The 19,652-nt window shown below is 47.7% G+C and overlaps 1 protein-coding gene across 1 annotated transcript in view; it reads left to right on the top strand.

Moving 5' to 3' along the window:
* The window catches only part of STK38 (serine/threonine kinase 38), a 365,648-nt gene that overhangs the window by 163,349 nt on the left and 182,647 nt on the right, over window positions 1–19,652 (top strand). The window contains exons 7-8 of the mRNA XM_078644141.1: window positions 173–275; window positions 15,166–15,227. Coding sequence (XP_078500267.1) covers window positions 173–275; window positions 15,166–15,227 — 165 coding nt within the window. The remainder of the gene's footprint in view (window positions 1–172; window positions 276–15,165; window positions 15,228–19,652) is intronic.

The following is a 19,652-nucleotide window of genomic DNA, read 5'->3' on the forward strand; positions in this document are numbered from 1 at the left end:
ATTGCAATAGCCAAGATGGTCTGTTTAGTGACAAAGTGGAGGCAAACCACACCGTAAACAGTTAGTTACGGTATATTCACTGTTAGGATTTATAACAAAGTCTCTAAAGCTTGTTTGTTTGTGTGTAACCCTCTTTAGTTTTGAAACTAAGGAATCGTTTTTCTTTGTAAAGGGTCATGTGAAGCTCTCTGACTTTGGACTTTGCACTGGACTAAAGAAGGCTCATCGGACTGAGTACTACAGAAGCTTGAACCACAATCTTCCTAGTGATTTCGGTAAATTCTTATAGTGCATCAGTGGTATATTGTAAAAGAAACAAATTGGCATACTAAACCATAACGAAAAGGATGTTGACATTAACTTTTGTGTGACTGTGGCTGGTTTTAAGCGAAAGAAAAAATAACCTTTTTACACAATAGAATTTGTGGCAGTGCAACGAATAAGAGGAAAGAAAGGCAAGACCTACTTGAGCTTCATTAGATCTTTAATGGCGGCCTGCTTCTTTCATTATTCCATTATTCCAAATATACAATAAGCATTTACAAAGCCAGTAGGTCACGCCTATGAGACTATTGTCTGTGGCAATGTTTTGTATCCCCTCTGTAAATGCCGTATGGTTTGAGGGAACAGCATCATTGTCTTAAGGGCTAAAATGTTACCTTTACTTAATGTGTGGTCTGCTGTTGTGCCTTAAAGCATTTTATGTGCAGGTATAAGAGAAGAGAAGAGAAAAAAAACATTCTCCCATTGAGGGTGCATTTTATTTGAAAGATGTCAATTTCGGTCCATTCATATTTGTGTAAAAGTGCAGTAAATAAACCTTAATGAGTGCTCCTTGATACCAACTTGGCACGATAAAAACTATGGAGAGCCAGAATGGCTTTGAGAATAAACCTTTTTTAAGAGCTGTTGAATAGTTTGTTTTTTGGTAGAGCAAATCTTAAAAAGCAAGGTGTTAGATGTTTTACAATGAATTGCCCAACTGCCAGTACAAGGGCCGATTGAGTAGTCCAATTATGACCCATTTTGGGAGCTGTCACACAAACTTGTAATTGATTCAATATGCCTGGTACGAGCTACTCCCTTCTTGGGAGATAGATGCTTCAGCTCCTAGACTTTTGAACTCTGGCTCTAATAACATGGACGTAGCACATGGAGACTTCCTCAGCATCAACTGAGAACAAGGATCATATCTGTTCTATAGAACTTTTGGATGGGGTTATTGGGGAGTCATCATCTGCTGAAGCCAAATCTGGTCTGGATTTAATAAGTCTTGTCTATGTGGAAGAAATCTTGGATGCCTGTGTATTAATTTATTTTGGCCCCTTTTCTACTTTTTTGGTTTTGTTTATTATTACACCTACAATTTTCTATTTAGTGCATATAACGCAATTTATTGAATTTGCTTAGCTTATGATTTTATTATTTTGTTAGTGGCTGTGTTGCTCTCACGACCAAGGAGTGGGTGTAGGGATTTGCCTGGGCCTTGTTTGGTTTTTCCGTATTTAGTGTCTTCGTCGTGTTAAGCTGCCTCTGCTTTGTGTAGCCACATATAATATACTTGTTTTGCCTAGGAGAGCGGCATCAAACAAGGCGCTTGACTCATTACATTGGCTCCCAGTCAAGAAAAGAGTGATGTTCAAAACGCTCCTCATATGTCAACGTATTGCCCATAATGTGGGTCCGGCCTATCTAAGAGACCTAGTCACCAAGTATGCTCCTAGCAGGTCTCTTAGATCCAGCGGGACGGGGCAGCTAATAATTCCCAAGGTGAGGAAGGCCAACATGGGAGGCCGCTCCTTCCGGGTTCTAGCTGCACAGAATTGGAATAGATTGCCTATCAAATTGAGGCTTGAATGCTCTGAAATCAAATTTAGAAAGCTGCTGAAAACCCACTTGTTCTCTGCTTAGTGTTAGGCAGTCCTCTGCTGCGGTATCTGTCTCCTTCCTCTCACCTAGCGCGGGGACACGCCGAGATGGCGTAACCATGCGCTTTATAATTTCAAAAAAGAAAGAAAGAAGATGCTGTTCTAGGAATATGCTATACATGTTGCTTGTTATTCAGGCACTCTTCTGAATGTCTGCACATCTTGTGCAAGGTTGCTAGGGATACATATTAACATTGTGTACTGTTTTCTTTGAGCGTTCAGCAACAGCTGCTAACGTATTAGACAACTAAGTTTACCCTCATGATGCGGACCATCTAACTGCATACACCAAGAATGGGGTCTAAGGCCAATTTGAGAGATCACCTATACATCCCTGTGCTCACACAGTTCAGGTAGGCCTAGTCAGATAATTTGCCATGGGTGGGATGTTTGGTTTGTACTCGCTATTAGTGATTATAATTACTCTGTTTAGTTGCAGCTGCCTAATTATCACAGCAATCTATCTCACAGTCTAAGTCGTTCGGGCAAGTCCCACAAAATTAAAAAAGAGCAAGAAGCCCAGAGGTCTTTGACTTCATCTTTTCCGTCAAAGTCATCCGACGAGGGAGCATTGTCATTCCAGACCAGGCTCTGTGGTTGATCCTGCGCCTGGATCAGCTCTGTGCCTTCTCGAGTTTCCGGGAGTCGGAGCGACCCCACTCATCTCCGTGAGTTTTACGAGGTCATGACCCTCATTTTGGGCAGCCCATTCCCACTGGCGTGCCTTTGGACCCCATGGGGTCAGGAGGTGTCTCTACTGGTTCCTCACCAGTGGATCTGGCACCAGTGGTGCCCCTTGTATCCACGGATGGACCTGCTCCCGTTGTACCATCTATGCCTTCCAGGACGCTGGTTCTGATGTCGATGCTCCGGGTACTGCCTGCACCATCACCGCACTCATTCCTGACTCCCACACAGAGCCGAAGAGGCATCGTCCGACACAGACTGTGGCACTGAGTGGACTTATACCCTTCAGACCAGAGTCTGAGCACTATTCCTACGGGTTAAGACTTGGAGAAGATTGGGAGGGGCTACTGGAGGAATACCAGACCTTAGACCCCAACATGAAGAGGTGTAAGGATTTGGAGGTTGCCAGTGGACTGGACACCTCCCCAGATACTGGCATGTTCTCTACTACTGTGGCTACGGAGGAGGGAGCTTCTTTTGCTATGGTGGTGAGAAGGGCGGCCAAGGTCTTGGATCTTAGCCCTCCCTCAGTGGCAGTCAAGACTAACACATTCACAGAGGTGCTTCAGCTGGGAGTGACCCCCTAAGAACCGCTTCTCCCATTTATTGAAGCCCTTACTGAAGTCCTGCCTGGGACATGGTCCAAAACCATCACATGGACTCCTGTGAACAGGACAATTGCCCGTCGCCATTGCCTTTCCCCAGGGGACCCCAATTTACTCTCTCAACATGCTACCACTGAGAGCTTGATGGTCCAAACCTCAACATCCTTCATAAACTCTGTTGCATTTCCTACCATAACATCGAGTGTATTTGTAAAGTGTACGTTCAAGGTATCTTGGCTCTGAATAACAGATGTTTATTGTTACCCATCGGAGTATACTCCTTTTATCAACCTCAAAAGACTGAAGGACTGAGCGGACCTGCCGGTACAGTAGACACAGTCCACTAAGCCATCTGACCCGGCATAGGGAATCCAAGATGCTGGACATCTTAGAGAAGAAAATGTTTTCTCCCACCAGTGTGGCACTGTGTCCCTGAAAACGTAGTGCCTTTTGGACCATTACTTTCATGTACAGTAGGATTTGGTTGCGCACGTACTGCCCATGGTCCGGGACGAGGTCTGGCCATACTCTGCCAAGCTAAGACAGACTGGAGAGATGCAGCCAAGTTGACAATCAGATGTGGGCGGGACTTGACCGACTCACCAGGCAGAGCGGTTTCTTTGTCAGTAACCTTACAGTGCCATGCTTGGCTGACAATGACTGGCTTTCCAGTGGATGTCCAAACCACGCTCATGGACGTTTGCCTTTGATGGCTCTCATCTCTTCGGAGACAAAGTGGACTCAGCGCTGGAGTACTTTAAGGAAAGCAGAGCTATGCCCAGATCCATGGGCCTTTCCATGGTCCCCCGCCAACCCCAGTCCGCCTTTCACTCCTTTCATGTTCTAGCCACGTCCTTACCGGCCCAGCTACCAGGGCACACAAGCTCCCCAGCCTCTGTGTGGCCGAGGACTGGATATCCATGAACCTCAGGGGTCGAACTGCTAGAGGTCAGAGTCAGTGCACCCCCACACCAGCCGAAGTCAGCCTGGATCTATTATGCAATTTAGTTTGACACTTCAGGTACTAAAATCAGGCTGGGTGCCATGGCATTTTTTTAAATTCTACGCAACTATTCTTACCTTTCAACCTGACACATAAACGGAGACTCACAGCAAAAAAGGATGCCACTTAGAAAATGTTACACATTGACAACTTAGAAAAATTGCCTTTCACAGTAGCTGTAACTCCCTCCGCAGTATGGTTATTACATGGCGTAATCTCTTTGCCAATTTCAATGGTACAGTTTACATCTTGCATGAAACCTTTCCCGGTGGTCAGATGTGAACCCTTTGGAGTGTGCTTTATCCATGAGTTGTGGTCACTTCCTCTTGGTGACCAATGTGAAAAAGCCTCAAAATCTCTTGTTCACCCTCCAACCGTAATGGGCAACAAGTGGGAGGCAGGATACGCTATCACCTGCACCACTGGAGGACGAAAACCTCATACCACTGGATTCTCCAGATTGTCTGAAGGAGATACTCGCCCCCTTCATAACTACCCTTCCACCCACTTGCAGCAGGCTAACGGAGGACCATCTCTCCTTACTCCGCCAGGAAGTGATGGTTCTCTTGGCCAAAGGAGTCTTAGAGAGAGTGCCAATGCCAGTAGTAAGTCGTGGTTGTTATTCCCGCTACTTTCTTGTGCCCAAAAAGTACAGTGGCCTTCAACTTGTCCTAGACCTGCACCCTTTCAATTTCTTCCTCAAGAAGGAGAAATTCAAATTTCTCATGATCGCTTAAGTCCTATGTGCCCTGCACCCGGTAGATGGTAGTGTTGGACTTGAAGGATGCATATTTCCACATCTCAGTCCTTCCTTTCCACGGTGGGCGGCAAGCACTTTCTGTTCTCTGTACTATTTGGCCTTACCAGCGCCCCTTGGGTGTTCACCAAGGTGATGATGGTGGTTGCAGCTCATCTGCGAGATTAGGGTACCAGCCTATCTCAACGACTGTGTCTTAAGGTGGGCTCGCCCCAGGCAGTTGTCTCCCGTCTCCTGTCTTCTGCCTGCATCAAACCTCCTGCACTCGCTGGGGTTCACTATCTATGTGCTGAAGTCACACCTCACTCCCTCTCAGGTGCTCCCTTTCATCAGGGTTGTTCTGCACACAGTGCTGTTTTGGGCCTTTTCTCGCGACTGACGAGTCCAGGATATTCAGTTTATGATACCGAAGTTTCAGTCTCTGTCCTTGGTTTCGGTGAAACTGACTCCGAGGCTGCTGGACCTCATGGCCTCCAGCATCCTGCTTGTGACACATTCCCGCTGGCATGTGCGGGCTCTACTGTAGGACCTGGAGTTCCAATGGGGGCAGCATCAGGGGAATCTTTCTGACTTGGTCCAGAACTTTGTAGTACCTACCGAGATCTGCAGTGGTGGTTAACAAACTGCAATTGGGTCAGCATCAGACAGACCCTTGTCCCTTCCCCAGCCTGATCTGACAGTGGTGACAGATGGGTCACTCTTTGGATGGGACGGTCATCTGGGAGAGGTGGAGATCAGAGGCGCTGGTCTCCAGCTTAATCTGGACTTATCCGATCTGACTGGCATTGAAAGCCTTTTTACCCTTTTCAAGGGAACGCTAGTGTAGGTGTTCACGGACAACACTACCATGTGGTGCTGAAACAAACAGGACGGGGTGGGGTCATGGACCCTTTGTCAAGAGGCCATGCACCTCTAGACATGGCAGGAATGTCAACGCATATCCCTGGTGGGTCAAAACCTGGTAAACGGTCGGAACTCCAGGGCGGACAAACTCAGCGGAAAATACCTAGTAGATTATATATGGCATCACCATCCAGAAGTTGTGCAAGGTATCTTTCAATGGTTGGGAGAGCCTTTGTTAGATCTGTTCTCCACTGCAGAATTGTGCAACGTCAGCAGTTCTGCTTGCTGGAGTTTCTCGCTCGGAGACGCTTTTCATGTCGAATGGTGTTCAGGGCTCCTGTTTGCCTTTCTGCCCATACCACTCCTGCCCAGAGTTCCCAAGAAGAACGGCCTGGCCCAAGTCATCCTCGCTGGCTCCCGACTTGTCTCAAAGAGTTTGGTATCCTGAGTTGTTGAGCATGGCCATCGGTCCTCCAATTGGGCTGCCTGTTTAAGAGGATCTTTTGTCGCAGCAGCAGGGGAGGGTTTTCCACCTGAACCTGACAATGCTCCACCTTCATGTGTGGATATTGAGTGGTGACAGTTGACCGCTTTTCACCTTCGACCCAAAGTCTGCAATTTTATATTGGCAGTCAGGTGTCCCACTGCCAAGACAGTGTACGACTGCCGTTGCGGCACGTTTGTGGCATGGTGTGGAGAGAAATAGGTTGACCCTCTTTCTGTTCCCCTTTCTAAAGTCCTTCTCTTGCCCAGCAGGGCTCTGCTTTGGGCACCATAAAGGGCTACCTTTCTGCCATCTCAGCCTTTATGCAGTTGCCAGATCACCCATCCCTATTCAAATTCCCTGTTGTAAATAGGTTTTTGAAAGGACTGCAACACATTTCCATCTTCACCCTTCATCGTGCCTCAGTGGGACTTTATTCTAGTGCTCATTTCTCTGTGTACGCTCCTTTTGAGCCAGTACACAACTGTCCTGTCAGACTCCTTACCATTAGGACGGCCTTCCTCGTGGGTATAACATCTGCCTGGAGGGTCAGTGAGCTTTAAGTTTTGTTATCTAAGTCTCAATACCTGAACATCTTTTCAGGCCAGCTAGTTCTTCGCACTCGAGATCCTTCCTGTCAAAAATTGTCACTCCCTTTCGTGTGAGGCAGTCCATCGCCTTGCCTACCTTTTATGCTCCTCCACATCCAGACTCCACTGATTGGATCCAAAAAGAGCCTTGTCATTTACCTTGACAGCACAAAAGAGTTTCTGGGTGGACGACCAAATCTTCTTGGGGTATGTCGGAACTAAGGAAGGGAAGGCCGTGCAGAAACGGACCATGTTCCGATTGATCGTGCTCTGCATTAAGATTTGCTAATCAATCAATCACAGAACTTGTAAAGCGCGCTACTTACCCGTGAGGGTCTCAAGGCGCTGCGAGGGGGGGGCTGCTGCTACTGCTCGAAGAGCCAGGTCTTGAGAAGCTTCCTGAAGGTGAGCAGGTCCTGGGTCTGCCGCAATTGGGTGGGGAGGGTGTACCAGGTCTTGGCAGCGAGGAAGGAGAAGGATCTGCCTCCGGAGGTGGTACGCTGGATTCGTGGGAAGTCGGCGAGGGCGAGGCGGGCGGAGCTGGCGGGCGTGTAGAAGTTGAGTTTGGTGTTTAGGTAGGCTGGTCCGGAGTTGTGGAGTGCTTTGTGAGCGTGGGTGAGGAACTTGAAGGTGATCCTCTTGTTGATGGGGAGCCAGTGAAGGTCTCTGAGGTGGGGGGTGATGTGGCTGCGTCGGGGGAGGTTGAGGATCAGACGGGCCGAGGCATTCTGGATGGTGGGGTACAGGTCGGCCAAAGTTTCACAGCCCCCCTCCTGCCAGGCCTGGAAGGACATAAGTTGTTCCATTGTCACCATGGGCACCAGGATCCAAATCGGTAAGTCCCTGTGGAAGGGTGCTGTCCTCAACACCCTCTCTACGAATCGGTGCCAAATGCTCGCCGTGTGCCTCACTACGTAGGGCAAAGTCTCACTTGCTCCCCTGCCCTGCATTAAAGCCTCCCGTAACTCCAGTACCGTTTCTCTACCTGCCAACAGTTGCGTCTCCCAGACGTCTGTGTACCGCAAACAATCTAGCAGCCGGTAGCAGCTGCGCAGCATAATAATACAAATCAAAGCGCGGGGCCTCTAGGCCTCCTTCCTCGTATAAGACCAGGCGGCTTTCTTGATGGAGTGGTTGATGGAGGGCTTCTTTAGCGGGGCTAGGGTGTTGGCGCAGTCTTCGATCTACTGTCTGAGGCTTCGGGCGGCGGTGTCTGGATCGGTGGGGTTGGTTGGAGGGTTCAGGGCGAGGGCGGCGGTCAGTTGGTTCTCGGTGATTTTGCTCCAGCATCGGCGAGGTAGTTGTTGAGTGTGGTGGTGCGTGGTTGTCTTTTCGAATGTGAAGTGGATGCAGCGGTGGTCGGTCCAGTGGAGTTCGGTGATGTGGTTGAAGGCAACGTGGGTGCTTGTGGAGAAGATGGGGTCGAGCGTGTGGCCGGCGGCATGGGTGGGTTCGGTGACGAGTTGTCGGAGGCCGAGGTTGGCGATCAGGGCGGCGGAGTTGGTGTTGTTGTTGTTTTCGAGGTGGTAGTTCAGGTCCCCGAGGAGGATGTAGTCCGCTGGAGGCGAGTGCGTGGGTGCTGGCGAGGTCGGCGATGGAGTCGCTGAACAGGGCCTGGGGTCCGGGAGGTATGTAGATGAGTGTTCCTCTGAGGGTGGTGTTGGGGTCGGTGTGGATCCCGAAGTGAAGGTGTTCGGCGGAGTTGAGAGAGTCGTCTGCGAGGGTGTGGACCTGGAGTGTGGCCTTGTGGACGATGGCTATTCCTCCTCTGATTCCGTTTGTGCGATCCCTGCGGGTGATCTTGTAGCCGTCCGGGATGGCTATGGCGATGTCAGGTGCTGAGGAGTCGTTCCACCAGGTCTCGGTCAGGAATGCCACATCTGGGGCCGTTGTGTCGAGTAGGTCCCTGAGCTCGATGGTGTGCTTGCGTGCGGAGCGGGTGTTGAGGAGTATGCAGCGGAGGTGGTTGGGTCCGCTCCTTGGAGGCTTGGTGGTTCTGTCACAGAAGTTGCAGGTGTGGCAGGAGAAGGGTCTGTGGGTGCCTTTCGGAGCAGCCTGGAAGCAGTGGCGGTCCCGGCCGGTGTTGAGGGCGAGGAGGGCGTTGGCGTCGCATCGGAGTCTGGCATTGTGGTGGGCGCGGGGTCCAGGGGTTCTGGCGCTGGGCGCGGTCCAGGCACGGACGGGCGCAGACGGACTTGCCTTAAGAGGCGAAGTGGGAGGGAGGAGCAGCTGGGAGGCCGGAGCGGGGTGGCCAATGGGCGTGGGGGACGGGGACGGGGCGGGATACAGAAGGCAAAGGGGGCGGGCCGCAGGGGTGCAGCGGCAGGGAGCGGGGGGTACAGCGGGCAAGGGGCGCTAAGGGCGCCTACAAAACAAACAATGCAGGGGTGTGGAATTTATTACAATATCTACTTGTCCATGGGGCAGGTTGCTTCATAAATCTACTTGTCCTGTAACAAAATCCACTTGTCCCTTTGGTGCCATGTAGTGCGGCGACAAATTATGGCAGCAATCTTATTATATAAGAGCTTTTATATAGCCTCTCTGATTATGCCAGGGGTCATACCATGGTAGTGTTTGAATACTAGCAATCCCTTAATGTTGCCATGTTTAGTCAGATCTACATATTGGGCCTGAAGGTAGTGGTAAGCAACAGTTTCAGGGTTGGAATGCCCTTTTGAGTCTGTGCACACCTACAACCTGCATGTTTAAGGGTTTTCAACAACTCCTCTCTAATCTTGTCCCATACTGAGAAATGTTGGAAATATACTCCTGATAATGGCAGACACAAGCCTTCTTCCAGAGTTAGGAAAAAAGTGGTTGGAGGTAAAATGAACTTTCAAACATTCAGGTTTTCGCATGAGCAAATCTACACATGCACATATTGCTCATGCTAAAATGCAGTTCACAAATATTTTCTAGGACTACAATTTCTTGTCATACTTCTGTAAATTACTGTGAATTCATGAAAACCATATAGCTAAACTTAATGCACGTACATATACCAAGGGTGCACTTTTGAGACTTTCTTTAATAATTGGGCCCCTGATTTTGTCTGTCCTTAACCATGACCTTTTGGGTTTATTGAAATTCTCTCTCTCTCTATATATATATATTGGCTGGCTTCACTGTGAGTGACAGCATTCTGCTCTTTCACAAGGAGCATATCGGCACACAACATAGTTTTGTTCAGTGCCAATAACTAATTTGGCAGGTGTGCTTTTTGAGACAAACTATTTTTGCTTTTGGCAATGTTTGTTGCAATGGTGAGGGCCCGGCAGCACTCACATCAATAAGGTTTTACGAAAACAAAGCCAAAACAAGTCACATGTTTCTAAAACTAAAACACTGACCAGCAATTTCAGACCTACTGGCTTTGCCAATGCTTGTTTATTTTTGTTTTCCATAATCTTATTGATACTGGTTACTCTGATTTTCCAATATGAATATCTTTGGGAAATACTAGCATGCATCAGCACATTTTACTAAATGATGCTGCAAAGAAATGGCACCTGAAATTTTACAGTAGTTTAGCAAAATGTTTTTTTCCCTACTTTCATTTAGGAACATTTTATATTGAAAGCTAAGAATCATTAATCTTGCTATCAAGCTTCTGCAATTATTTGCATCTAATCATAGAGCATTCTGGGAGCATTATGCATAGCCTCATATTGATAAACTTTGAAACCGTGTGTATACATTTTTATACTGGAACCACTGTCAGTAGTGCAGTCAGAATTTACATTTACTTAGAGTGTTCACCCTAATAATAAAGGCTTTAAATTAATGAACCATGAATACAAATTTGAACAGCATTAACATATGCACACAAATATTAACTTAACTGCAGGCAGTCCCCTTCCCTGACCTTTAATGTGGTACTGCAAACTGGCAGCCAAAGGGTTTGTGCTGCAGGGGGTTGGGCCTACTTGTCCTAAGGACAAAATACACATTAAAACTTGTTGCCCTTGACCCCAAACAATATGTCCTGGGCGTCGGGCTATAGGAATTCCACATCCCTGCAATGCTACAAAAATGAAATGACAATGCAAATAGATAAGAAAATAAAAATACAGTGAGAGGCACAGCAGTCACCTGATCGCGGCCACAGGAGCACACTAGTGGTGAACTCTCGGCAGCGGCAGCAGGGGCAGGAGTCACAGGCGCACAGGGGGGAGCCGTGCGGCGTGGGGAGCGACCCGACCTGCGAGCAGGGTCAAGGGTCACACTCACTGCCGCGCGGCGTCCTCCATAAGAGGCCAAGTGGGAGGGAGGAGCAGCTGGGAGGTGGGAGCGGGGTGGCCAATGGGTGTGGGGGACGGGGACGGGGCGGGATACTGAAGGCAAATGGGGCAGGGCCGAAGGGGTGCAGCAGCTGGGAGCGGGTGGGTACAGCGGGCAAGGGGCGCTAAGGGCGCCTACAAAACAAGCAACGCTACAAAAATGAAATGACAATGCGAATAGATAAGAAAATAAAAATACAGTGAGAGGCACAGCAGTCACCCGATCGCAGCCACAGGAGCACACCAGTGGCGAACTCTCGGCAGTGGCAGCAGGGGCAGGAGTCACGGGCGCACAGCCGTGCAGCGTGGAGAGTGACCTGACCTACGAGCAGGGTCAAGGGGCCACTCATTGGCCAAGAAGCAACCCCCTGAGGGCTTGGATGCTCATTCCACCAGAGCTAAGACTGCAACCACTGCGTTAGCGTGGAGCTGCGGTCCGGGACATCTGCCAGGCATCAACGTGGGCTTCTCTACTAATGTTCATAAAGCATTACTGCCTGCACAGTCTGGTCCATCAACGCGGGCACTTTGCTCATTCCATCCTTCAGGACTTTCTAGTGTGAAACAGTTTTGCAGACCCAACTCTCAATCAATCAATCAATCAATCAGGGGTTTATAAAGCGCACTACTCACCCGTGAGGTTCTCAAGGTCATGATTAGGGGGGAGCAGCTCTGGGGAGGTATTGCTTGAATATCTATTCTAAGGTAAGGAATCTGCGGCTAGAAGTTTCTATCAGATGAACAAGTTACTTACCTTCGGTAACGCCTTATCTTACCTGGGAGAGATTCTTTCTAGCCGCAGATTCCTTACCGGCCCACCCATTGTTCCCGCTCTGCAAACAGATTTCTAGGGAGTGGAACCTGTGCCGCGCAGCATCGTCGCCATCCTCCATCCAATGGCGGACATCCAGGCATCACCATCCGAACCTGAAATCCTTAACGACACCGCAGACTGCTCCAACCATGACCCCCACATTGAACCGATCATTTCCAATTTCAGGGCCCTAGTTTTCCACACATCAGTGGTCAGTGTTCTTTGTGGCTCCGCACTCCTGGCATGGAAAGTTGCAAAAACAGACTGACTTAAGCTCGCTGGAGTGGTACCTATATAAGCATCGCACTTTTCACTTCAGGTGTAGCCGAACAGCGCCACCTACTCTTCCGGATCCAGTGTGATGCCTGGCGGTAATTCGAAGGTAAAGGATCTGTGACTTGATAGAGCCTCTACCAGATAAGGAGTTTCCGAAGGTAAGTAATTTGTCCTACTGGACCAGTACAATTTCGATATTTCCTCCAGTCCAAAATCTGCTTTAAAAACCTTGGATACCATTGGCCCTGTGTCAAAATGTGCAATAAAACCTGTGATGTCCTTTGGACCTTTACCATGATCTCTCTATCCCTTCTGGCCAGATTAGAAGCTGACAGGCTTTCTTGTTATGGGGTATAATTGTACGCAGCAGTTACCTTCCTTTGCAGGCTCTCAATTCCTTAGTTATTTCTTCATAGCTCTCTAGACAACAGACCCCACATTTAACTTCACTTTCCATGAAATATTGGCTATTCTCGAACTAATCTTTGTTCTTATGCCTATAACATAACTACAACCTTTATTGTAAAGGACCTGCGGAGTGTAATGGAGAATTTTTCTCCGTTTATTGGTGTCTTCCTCCCTCTCTTGTAACCCCTTGTCCAACATGGTCCGAACCCATGGACTAAACATCCTTTCCTACGCAGACAATCCTTCCTTCCTGCCTGCCTTCCTGCCTTCCTTCCTTCCTTCCTTCCTTTACTCCCCCCCCCCCCCCCCCCCCCCCTTCCCACCAGAATCAACTTTCACAGGTGCATGACGAGCATCACTAATTGGAAGACGGACAGGTGCCTGAAGCTCAGCCCGGTCGTTACTGATCTTTGGCAACAACGCCAATCCCCAGAAAGACTCCTGGTGGCGCTCGGAACTACAACCAGCACCCACACCGACAGATCACGCCAGAAACCTCTGCATCATCCTGGTCAGCAAGCTGAAAATGGAGTCCCAGATCAACGCTGTCTTCTCTGCCTCCTTCCTCACACTGCTCATGCTACGAAAAGTCTTCAAATGTCTCCCCCAGGACACAAGACACACTGTGATACAGGCCCTAATCACAAGCCGACTGCACTATGGCAACGCTCTCTATGCAGGGATCACCACACACATCCTACAGAGACTTCAGACCATGCAGAACGCTGCAGCCAGACTCATCCTAAATGAACCCACATCACCCCACCTCAGAAAACTCCACTGTCGCCACATACAGAAGAGATGCCAATACAAGCTGATGATCCACTCGTACAAGGCACTACGCAACTAGGGAGTGGCCTACATCACTGTATGAGCTTCCACCAACCTTCCAGACCGCTATGCTACGCGTCCCTCTCGCTCGCCCAACCCCACCTCATCCACTGAAGCAGAAGCGGCGGACACTCCGCTTACCTCACAATAAAGAAATAGAATGACCTCCCCCTGCAGCTACGTACTGCTGTCTCTCTTCTGGAAATTCTAAAGGGCAATCAAGACCTGACTGTTAGACTGAGCTCCTTTGCCCGCAAGTGCCTGGCTACCCTCCCTGGTGATTAGCTGTGCTTTGATTGATTGACACTTGGAATTGACAGCTCACATTTGGAATTCGAGGTCCACTAAGGAAGTACCCCTGTGTTTTCTGTAGTTGCAGAGTGGAACTAGCCATATTTCTGCACTAATTCTCAAAGTGAGTATCTCTGACTGAGCTCAGACCCAGCAAAGTGTGGACATGGGACTAACATTGACATTTCCTTACTGTCAGAGACCGTGCTCTCCCCTCTGTACTTATTCGTCAAGGCCCACTTTTGAATTGTCTAGTCAATTTTCACCCTTCCTATTTACTTCAAAACCAATACATATGGTATATGTGAATTTGGAAATTTGAAGGACTTGCAGCTTTGGGACAAGATCCTGGAGGTCCCTTTAACTTCCCTTTTATTACAGGCCTCTTACCCTTTCTCTTGGCACTTGCTTCCTTTCCCCTTTTCCTGAGGTACTGGTTTTGCCTGGCTACCAAACCGGTGGCGAGATTGCACGAACTAGGTGGTAGTGCATACATACCCAAGGTGTCATGCTCTGTGATTTGTCTCTCATGATTGACGCAGGAGCCAGAGAGATCACCGTACCTGTTTTCATTTACGATCATTGGAGCAGAGTCTGGGTGCTGCTGCAAAAGAGAACCCCAAGCAGCTTGTTGCACATGGAATAGGACATGGAAAGGCTTTGAGATATCAAGATGCCTCAGATACAGATTGATCTGTGTGAATAAAGCAGCTGTTCCACCACCATGTGTTTGATCCCCTTCACCACGCAAGCACTTGTTTCTATACATTATACTTAAAATCGAACTCTAGACAATGGTAAAACATTTCCTAGTACACCCGCATTTGTGGTAACCACCTAAAAGCACTTGTTGTTCTAAGCAGCAGAATATAAGGACTGTTGGATAGGATGCAATGGAAAAAAGGTAGAGCTTGCCTACAGTGGCGGATTTTGTCACATTGTTAAGTCTTAGAAAGTCCTCATTTATTAATGAGAATTGTATTGTCTTTCATGTCTTAAAGGTTTTTATCTGGCTGCTGAGCATATGAAATAAAGACCCCAGGCAATAATGCTCATCTCCAGTGTTAATATAACTGCTGTGTAATATAATTTATCTAGATTTTTCTTTCTATCGTGTTAATAGCCTCTTGCTGTAATATGTAAAGTGCATTTTGCATTCTAATCTGTTTCAGGCTTATATGTCTCAAGAATTGTTTTATACAAGAAATAATAAGATGCTAGGACTGAACCGTAGACATTTCTTCCTTTAAATTGGATCTCTTTTGTTACATTATGTTTATTGATACTTTTATCTCTGCTGTATGTGGTGAAAAACAATGAGAACTCAAATATCATTATTTATTTCTACTCCATATTCTGTTAAAGCATTCCAGAACATGAACTCAAAGAGGAAAGCTGAAACGTGGAAAAGAAAAAGGCGTGAGTTAGTAAGTACTTGGTACATCGCTTCTATCTTTTCTAGAAATATTGCATAAATGCAGAGAAATTCTGTACAGAAAGATAGGGTGACCAGAATTTTAAAGCCAAAAACCTGGACATTTAAGAAAAATAGAAGGACTACAATTTCACTGAAAGAGAGCACACAGAATGACATCGCTCCTCAGCAGAGAATTACAGAACAGGCAGTAAGAACATACATAAAATGCAATTTTGAAACCCAGTAGCTTGCATGTTAATTAAATTGCTCTCTTGAAACAATTGCTAACTATCCCTGCTTTGGAAAACATATAAAGCACCTCCTGCCGTTTGCACAAAAATGAGTAGTCTTTATGGGGCAAAACTCACCTAGTTTCTGTCTGACGCTAGAGAAAGGGAGACTGTTGGCTGTGCTGTGCAAAGGAATGAAATTAGCTCTGCGTGTTCCTGTCTAGCCGAGCGTACCCACCCATCATCCCTATTCAAGTTATAGGTCCATCATTTTGCTTCTAGAAACGCTGACCTTCGATAGTAAATTCTGGTGTTTTTGAAAATGCTGCTAACTTTTTTGTTCCTTATCTGCTCCGCCTTTTCATGGTGAGCAGAAGATTATATTTTCACGGATCTGGAACATGTAATGATTTGTCGATGGGCAGTTGTCGCCTTATATGGGTGTCAATCAGTTATGGTAAAGGCATTGCCTCAATTAGTAGTAAAACATGGAAATTCCATATTGGTATCACCAGAACACATAGCATTCCCTAAAGCATGTTATCAAGGACTTTCACCACAGACTCGAGGAACAGACAATGGAAAACTTACTCGTAATCCTAGTTCTGCAACATTAGAAGTTTCACTGAAATCCTAAACATTGACAACATTAATATCTTTCCTCAATTTCAGGATCACAGAGCATTTTTGAAAATAGAAGTTTTTGTTTTTGTTTTGGTAATAAATGATATTTAGTGATAGACAACCAAAGTACCAAGAACATTTCTTATAGTTTGGCAAAAATTATTTTATCCTTGACTGCAAGTGATTGACCCTCAAATAAATTTAGGTTATAGTACTCATTCAGCTTGTTCATTGTAGCATTTGTTATCCAAATGTAGTTTGGCTACAATTGACCATATGACTTGTATAGAAAACAAGCATTGGTTTAGCCAATAGGTCTCGCCTTTGGGACCTTATAAGTGTTTAGTTATCCATCACAATATCCTTGGTGCAACAACATCAAGTGTTGCATGGCTAAACACTTATAAGGTCCCAAAGGCGAGACCTATTGGCTATGCCAGTGCTTGTTTTGAAGTCGCAGCTAGTGATTTTTGAAAGGTGGTGGGCCTTAATAATTACCCAGAATTGTAGTGAGTAAAGAGCCTGACATCTTGAGCAGTGGAGGGGTTCTTCGCGCTACATCTCAGTGTGGAATGAGTTTCTCAAAGGAGTGAGTGATCCTGCCATGTACAAGGTACCAAGTGAACATTTCCATCGTGTCTGACGGCCTTGCTCCCTTGTGCTGACACAATGGCATCTTCCTTTCACCTTGTCCTATTCTTCACGCTCGCTTACTCATTCAGTGTCTTTTGCTTACTGTGATGTTTTCTAAAATATATTATTTTAGCTGTGATGCCTTCAAATATTTTACACTCTTACACAATTCATAGTATCCACGCCCTCTAGCGGCAGAGGAAGAAAATGAACTGCTGATCTGAGCTCTTTCATAGTAGGCTTGGTTAATTCTCTTTTGTGGTTGAATTGAGGATATGCATGCATTATGGTAAGTGTTAAGGTGTTTTTTAATTGGAGGAAAAGAAAGAATAAGGTGTGTACAACTAAAACTGAACCGTAATTATTGTTCTACTATGCAAGTATACAGCAAGAGGTAAAGAGTATACTTATTTCAAATCACCGCATTGTGAGCACTGCGTACATTAATTACCGCAGAATCTTACTTGTGGTTCAAAGGAAAAACTGAAAAATAGGTGAAACTGGTCTTTGTGCATTTAGTTTAAAGGAAGCCTGATTCTTAATAATATACTACAAAGGAATGTGAAAAACAGCACTTGACAGTTTGAAATTAATATTGCACGGAAAACTCAAAATGCCTTTGTTCTAGTTTGTTCCTATGAAACACCACATTTTGTTAAAAAATAGTATAATGTGCATCTTTAAGAAGCATATGACGTCCTGCTCTGCGCAGAAACGGCTGCTCCCCTCACCTCCCTCTCCTGTTGGTATTGTTGACCTACTGCTTATCAACTCGCCGCACTGTTCATTTCTTGCATCAGCTTTGTGCAGCGCTCTCATTACTGCTAATTAACCTGCCGCACTGTTTAATTTCTTTTATCTGCCTTGTGTAGCGCTCGTGTAACATCATTAGCATTGTCTGTATATGCTCAGCCTTGTGTAGCGCTCGTGTAACATCATTAGCATTGTCTGTATATGCTCAGCCTTGTGTAGCGCTCGTGATCCACGCGCCTGTGTTACATCATTAGCATTGTGTTGTTCTGTTAAGCCTGTGCAGCGCTCGTGTAATAAAACAACTCACTTTGGAAATCTGTAACTCTGGGGGCAGCGCTCGATAACGCTACTTGGCATTCACTTTCACCACTAGCGCTTTCACTGCGGTGCACACCGAGGTTTGCAGCGCTCGAGATAATTGACCTACGCACATTTGTTTACCCTGCAGCCATTTTGCTCTGACCCCTTGGCCCGTCCCAGACCCTCCCTGCACCTAGACCCCGCCTCACTGCTGTCCCTCCCACGCTCCGCCCCCTCCACCCTCCATTTATGGCCAATGCCTCCACGCGCAGCGTCCACGCGCTTCGGCCACGCCGAAGGCGCGCCAAAGGTAAGCCCGTCTACGCCCGTCCGCGCCTGGACCGCGCCCAGCGCCAGACCCCCTGCCCCTCGTGCTGCCCAGCCCTCCCGCATTACCTACGATGCCGCCACCATCCTAGCCCTTAACCCCGGTCGCGCCCCCAACTGCGTCCAAGCCGCCCCTGGACAAACCCATGGACCTTTCTCCTGCTACACCTGCAAATTCAGCGGCACCGACAACATCGCCACTACGACCACACCACAGACTCCCGACCCCAACCACCTACAATGCATCCTTCTCAACACCCGATCAGTCCACAGGCACGCCATTGACCTATGGAATCTACTAGACACCACTTCTCCGGACATCGCCTTCCTTACGGAAACATGGATGAATGCTTCCTCCGCACCAGACATCACCATTGCCATCCCGGAAGACTATAAGATCACTCGCAAAGACCGTACCAGCCACACAGGAGGAGGAATCGCTATCGTCCATAAGAAATCAATCCGCATCTCAACCAGCTCTGACGCCAACCTCGCCAACTCCGAACACCTTCACTTCCAGATCCACATCGACCCCAAAACCACACTCAGAGGCACCCTCCTCTACAGACCACCAGGACCCCGCGCAAAATTCAGTGAAGACATCACGGACTTCATCACCCCACACGCGCTCCCCTCCAAAGACTACATCCTTCTGGGAGACCTCAACTTTCACCTTGAAAAGATCAACGACCGCAACACCGCCACCCTCGTGGACAACCTCGCCAACCTCGGACTTAAACAACTAGTCACTTCCCCCACCCACATCGCAGGTCACACACTCGACCCCATCTTCACATCCAGCAACCATGTCTCCTTCAGCCACACCACGGACCTCCTCTGGACTGACCACAGCTGCGTTCACTTCACCTACAACAAACCAAAACCCAACATCCACCTCCAACCCACCCTGCAAAGGAACTGGAACAAAATCACCACGGACCAAATCTCCGCATCGCTCCTTCTAAACACCCCAGCCCTCTCTTCTAACGCTAACGAAGCCGCCGCCAACCTCACCCTATGGCTATCCAACACCGCTGACACCTTGGCACCACTGAAAAAACGTCAAAACAAACCTGGCAGCAAGAAGGCCTCATGGTTCAACGATGATCTCAAGAAGTCCAAGAAACTCTGCCGCTCCCTTGAAAAGGCCTGGAAAAAAGACCCAACCACCAGCACCAAGGACGCCTTCAAAAGCGCCACCCGTACTCACCACCAACTGATCCGAAAAGCCAAGAAAACAGCATTCAAGGATCGACTTGACAACAACGCCCACAACAGCAAGGAACTTTTCAACATCGTCAAGGAATTTTCCAATCCCTCGGCCAACTCCAATGACATCACCCCCTCTCAAACCCTCTGCGACTCCCTAGCCTCATTTTTCCACAACAAGATTGCAGACATCCACAACAGCTTTGACAACCAACCCGAAAACCAACCCACCCAACCACTTGCTGATCATCTTCCCCCCGTGAACACCCTTAACGACTGGAACCCAATCTCCACTGAGGACACCATCCGCTTGATGAATTCCATCCACTCAGGATCCCCCACAGACCCTTGTCCTCATC

The sequence above is a fragment of the Lissotriton helveticus genome, chromosome 5_1, assembly GCF_964261635.1.
Source record: "Lissotriton helveticus chromosome 5_1, aLisHel1.1, whole genome shotgun sequence".
Lineage (NCBI taxonomy): Eukaryota > Metazoa > Chordata > Amphibia > Caudata > Salamandridae > Lissotriton > Lissotriton helveticus.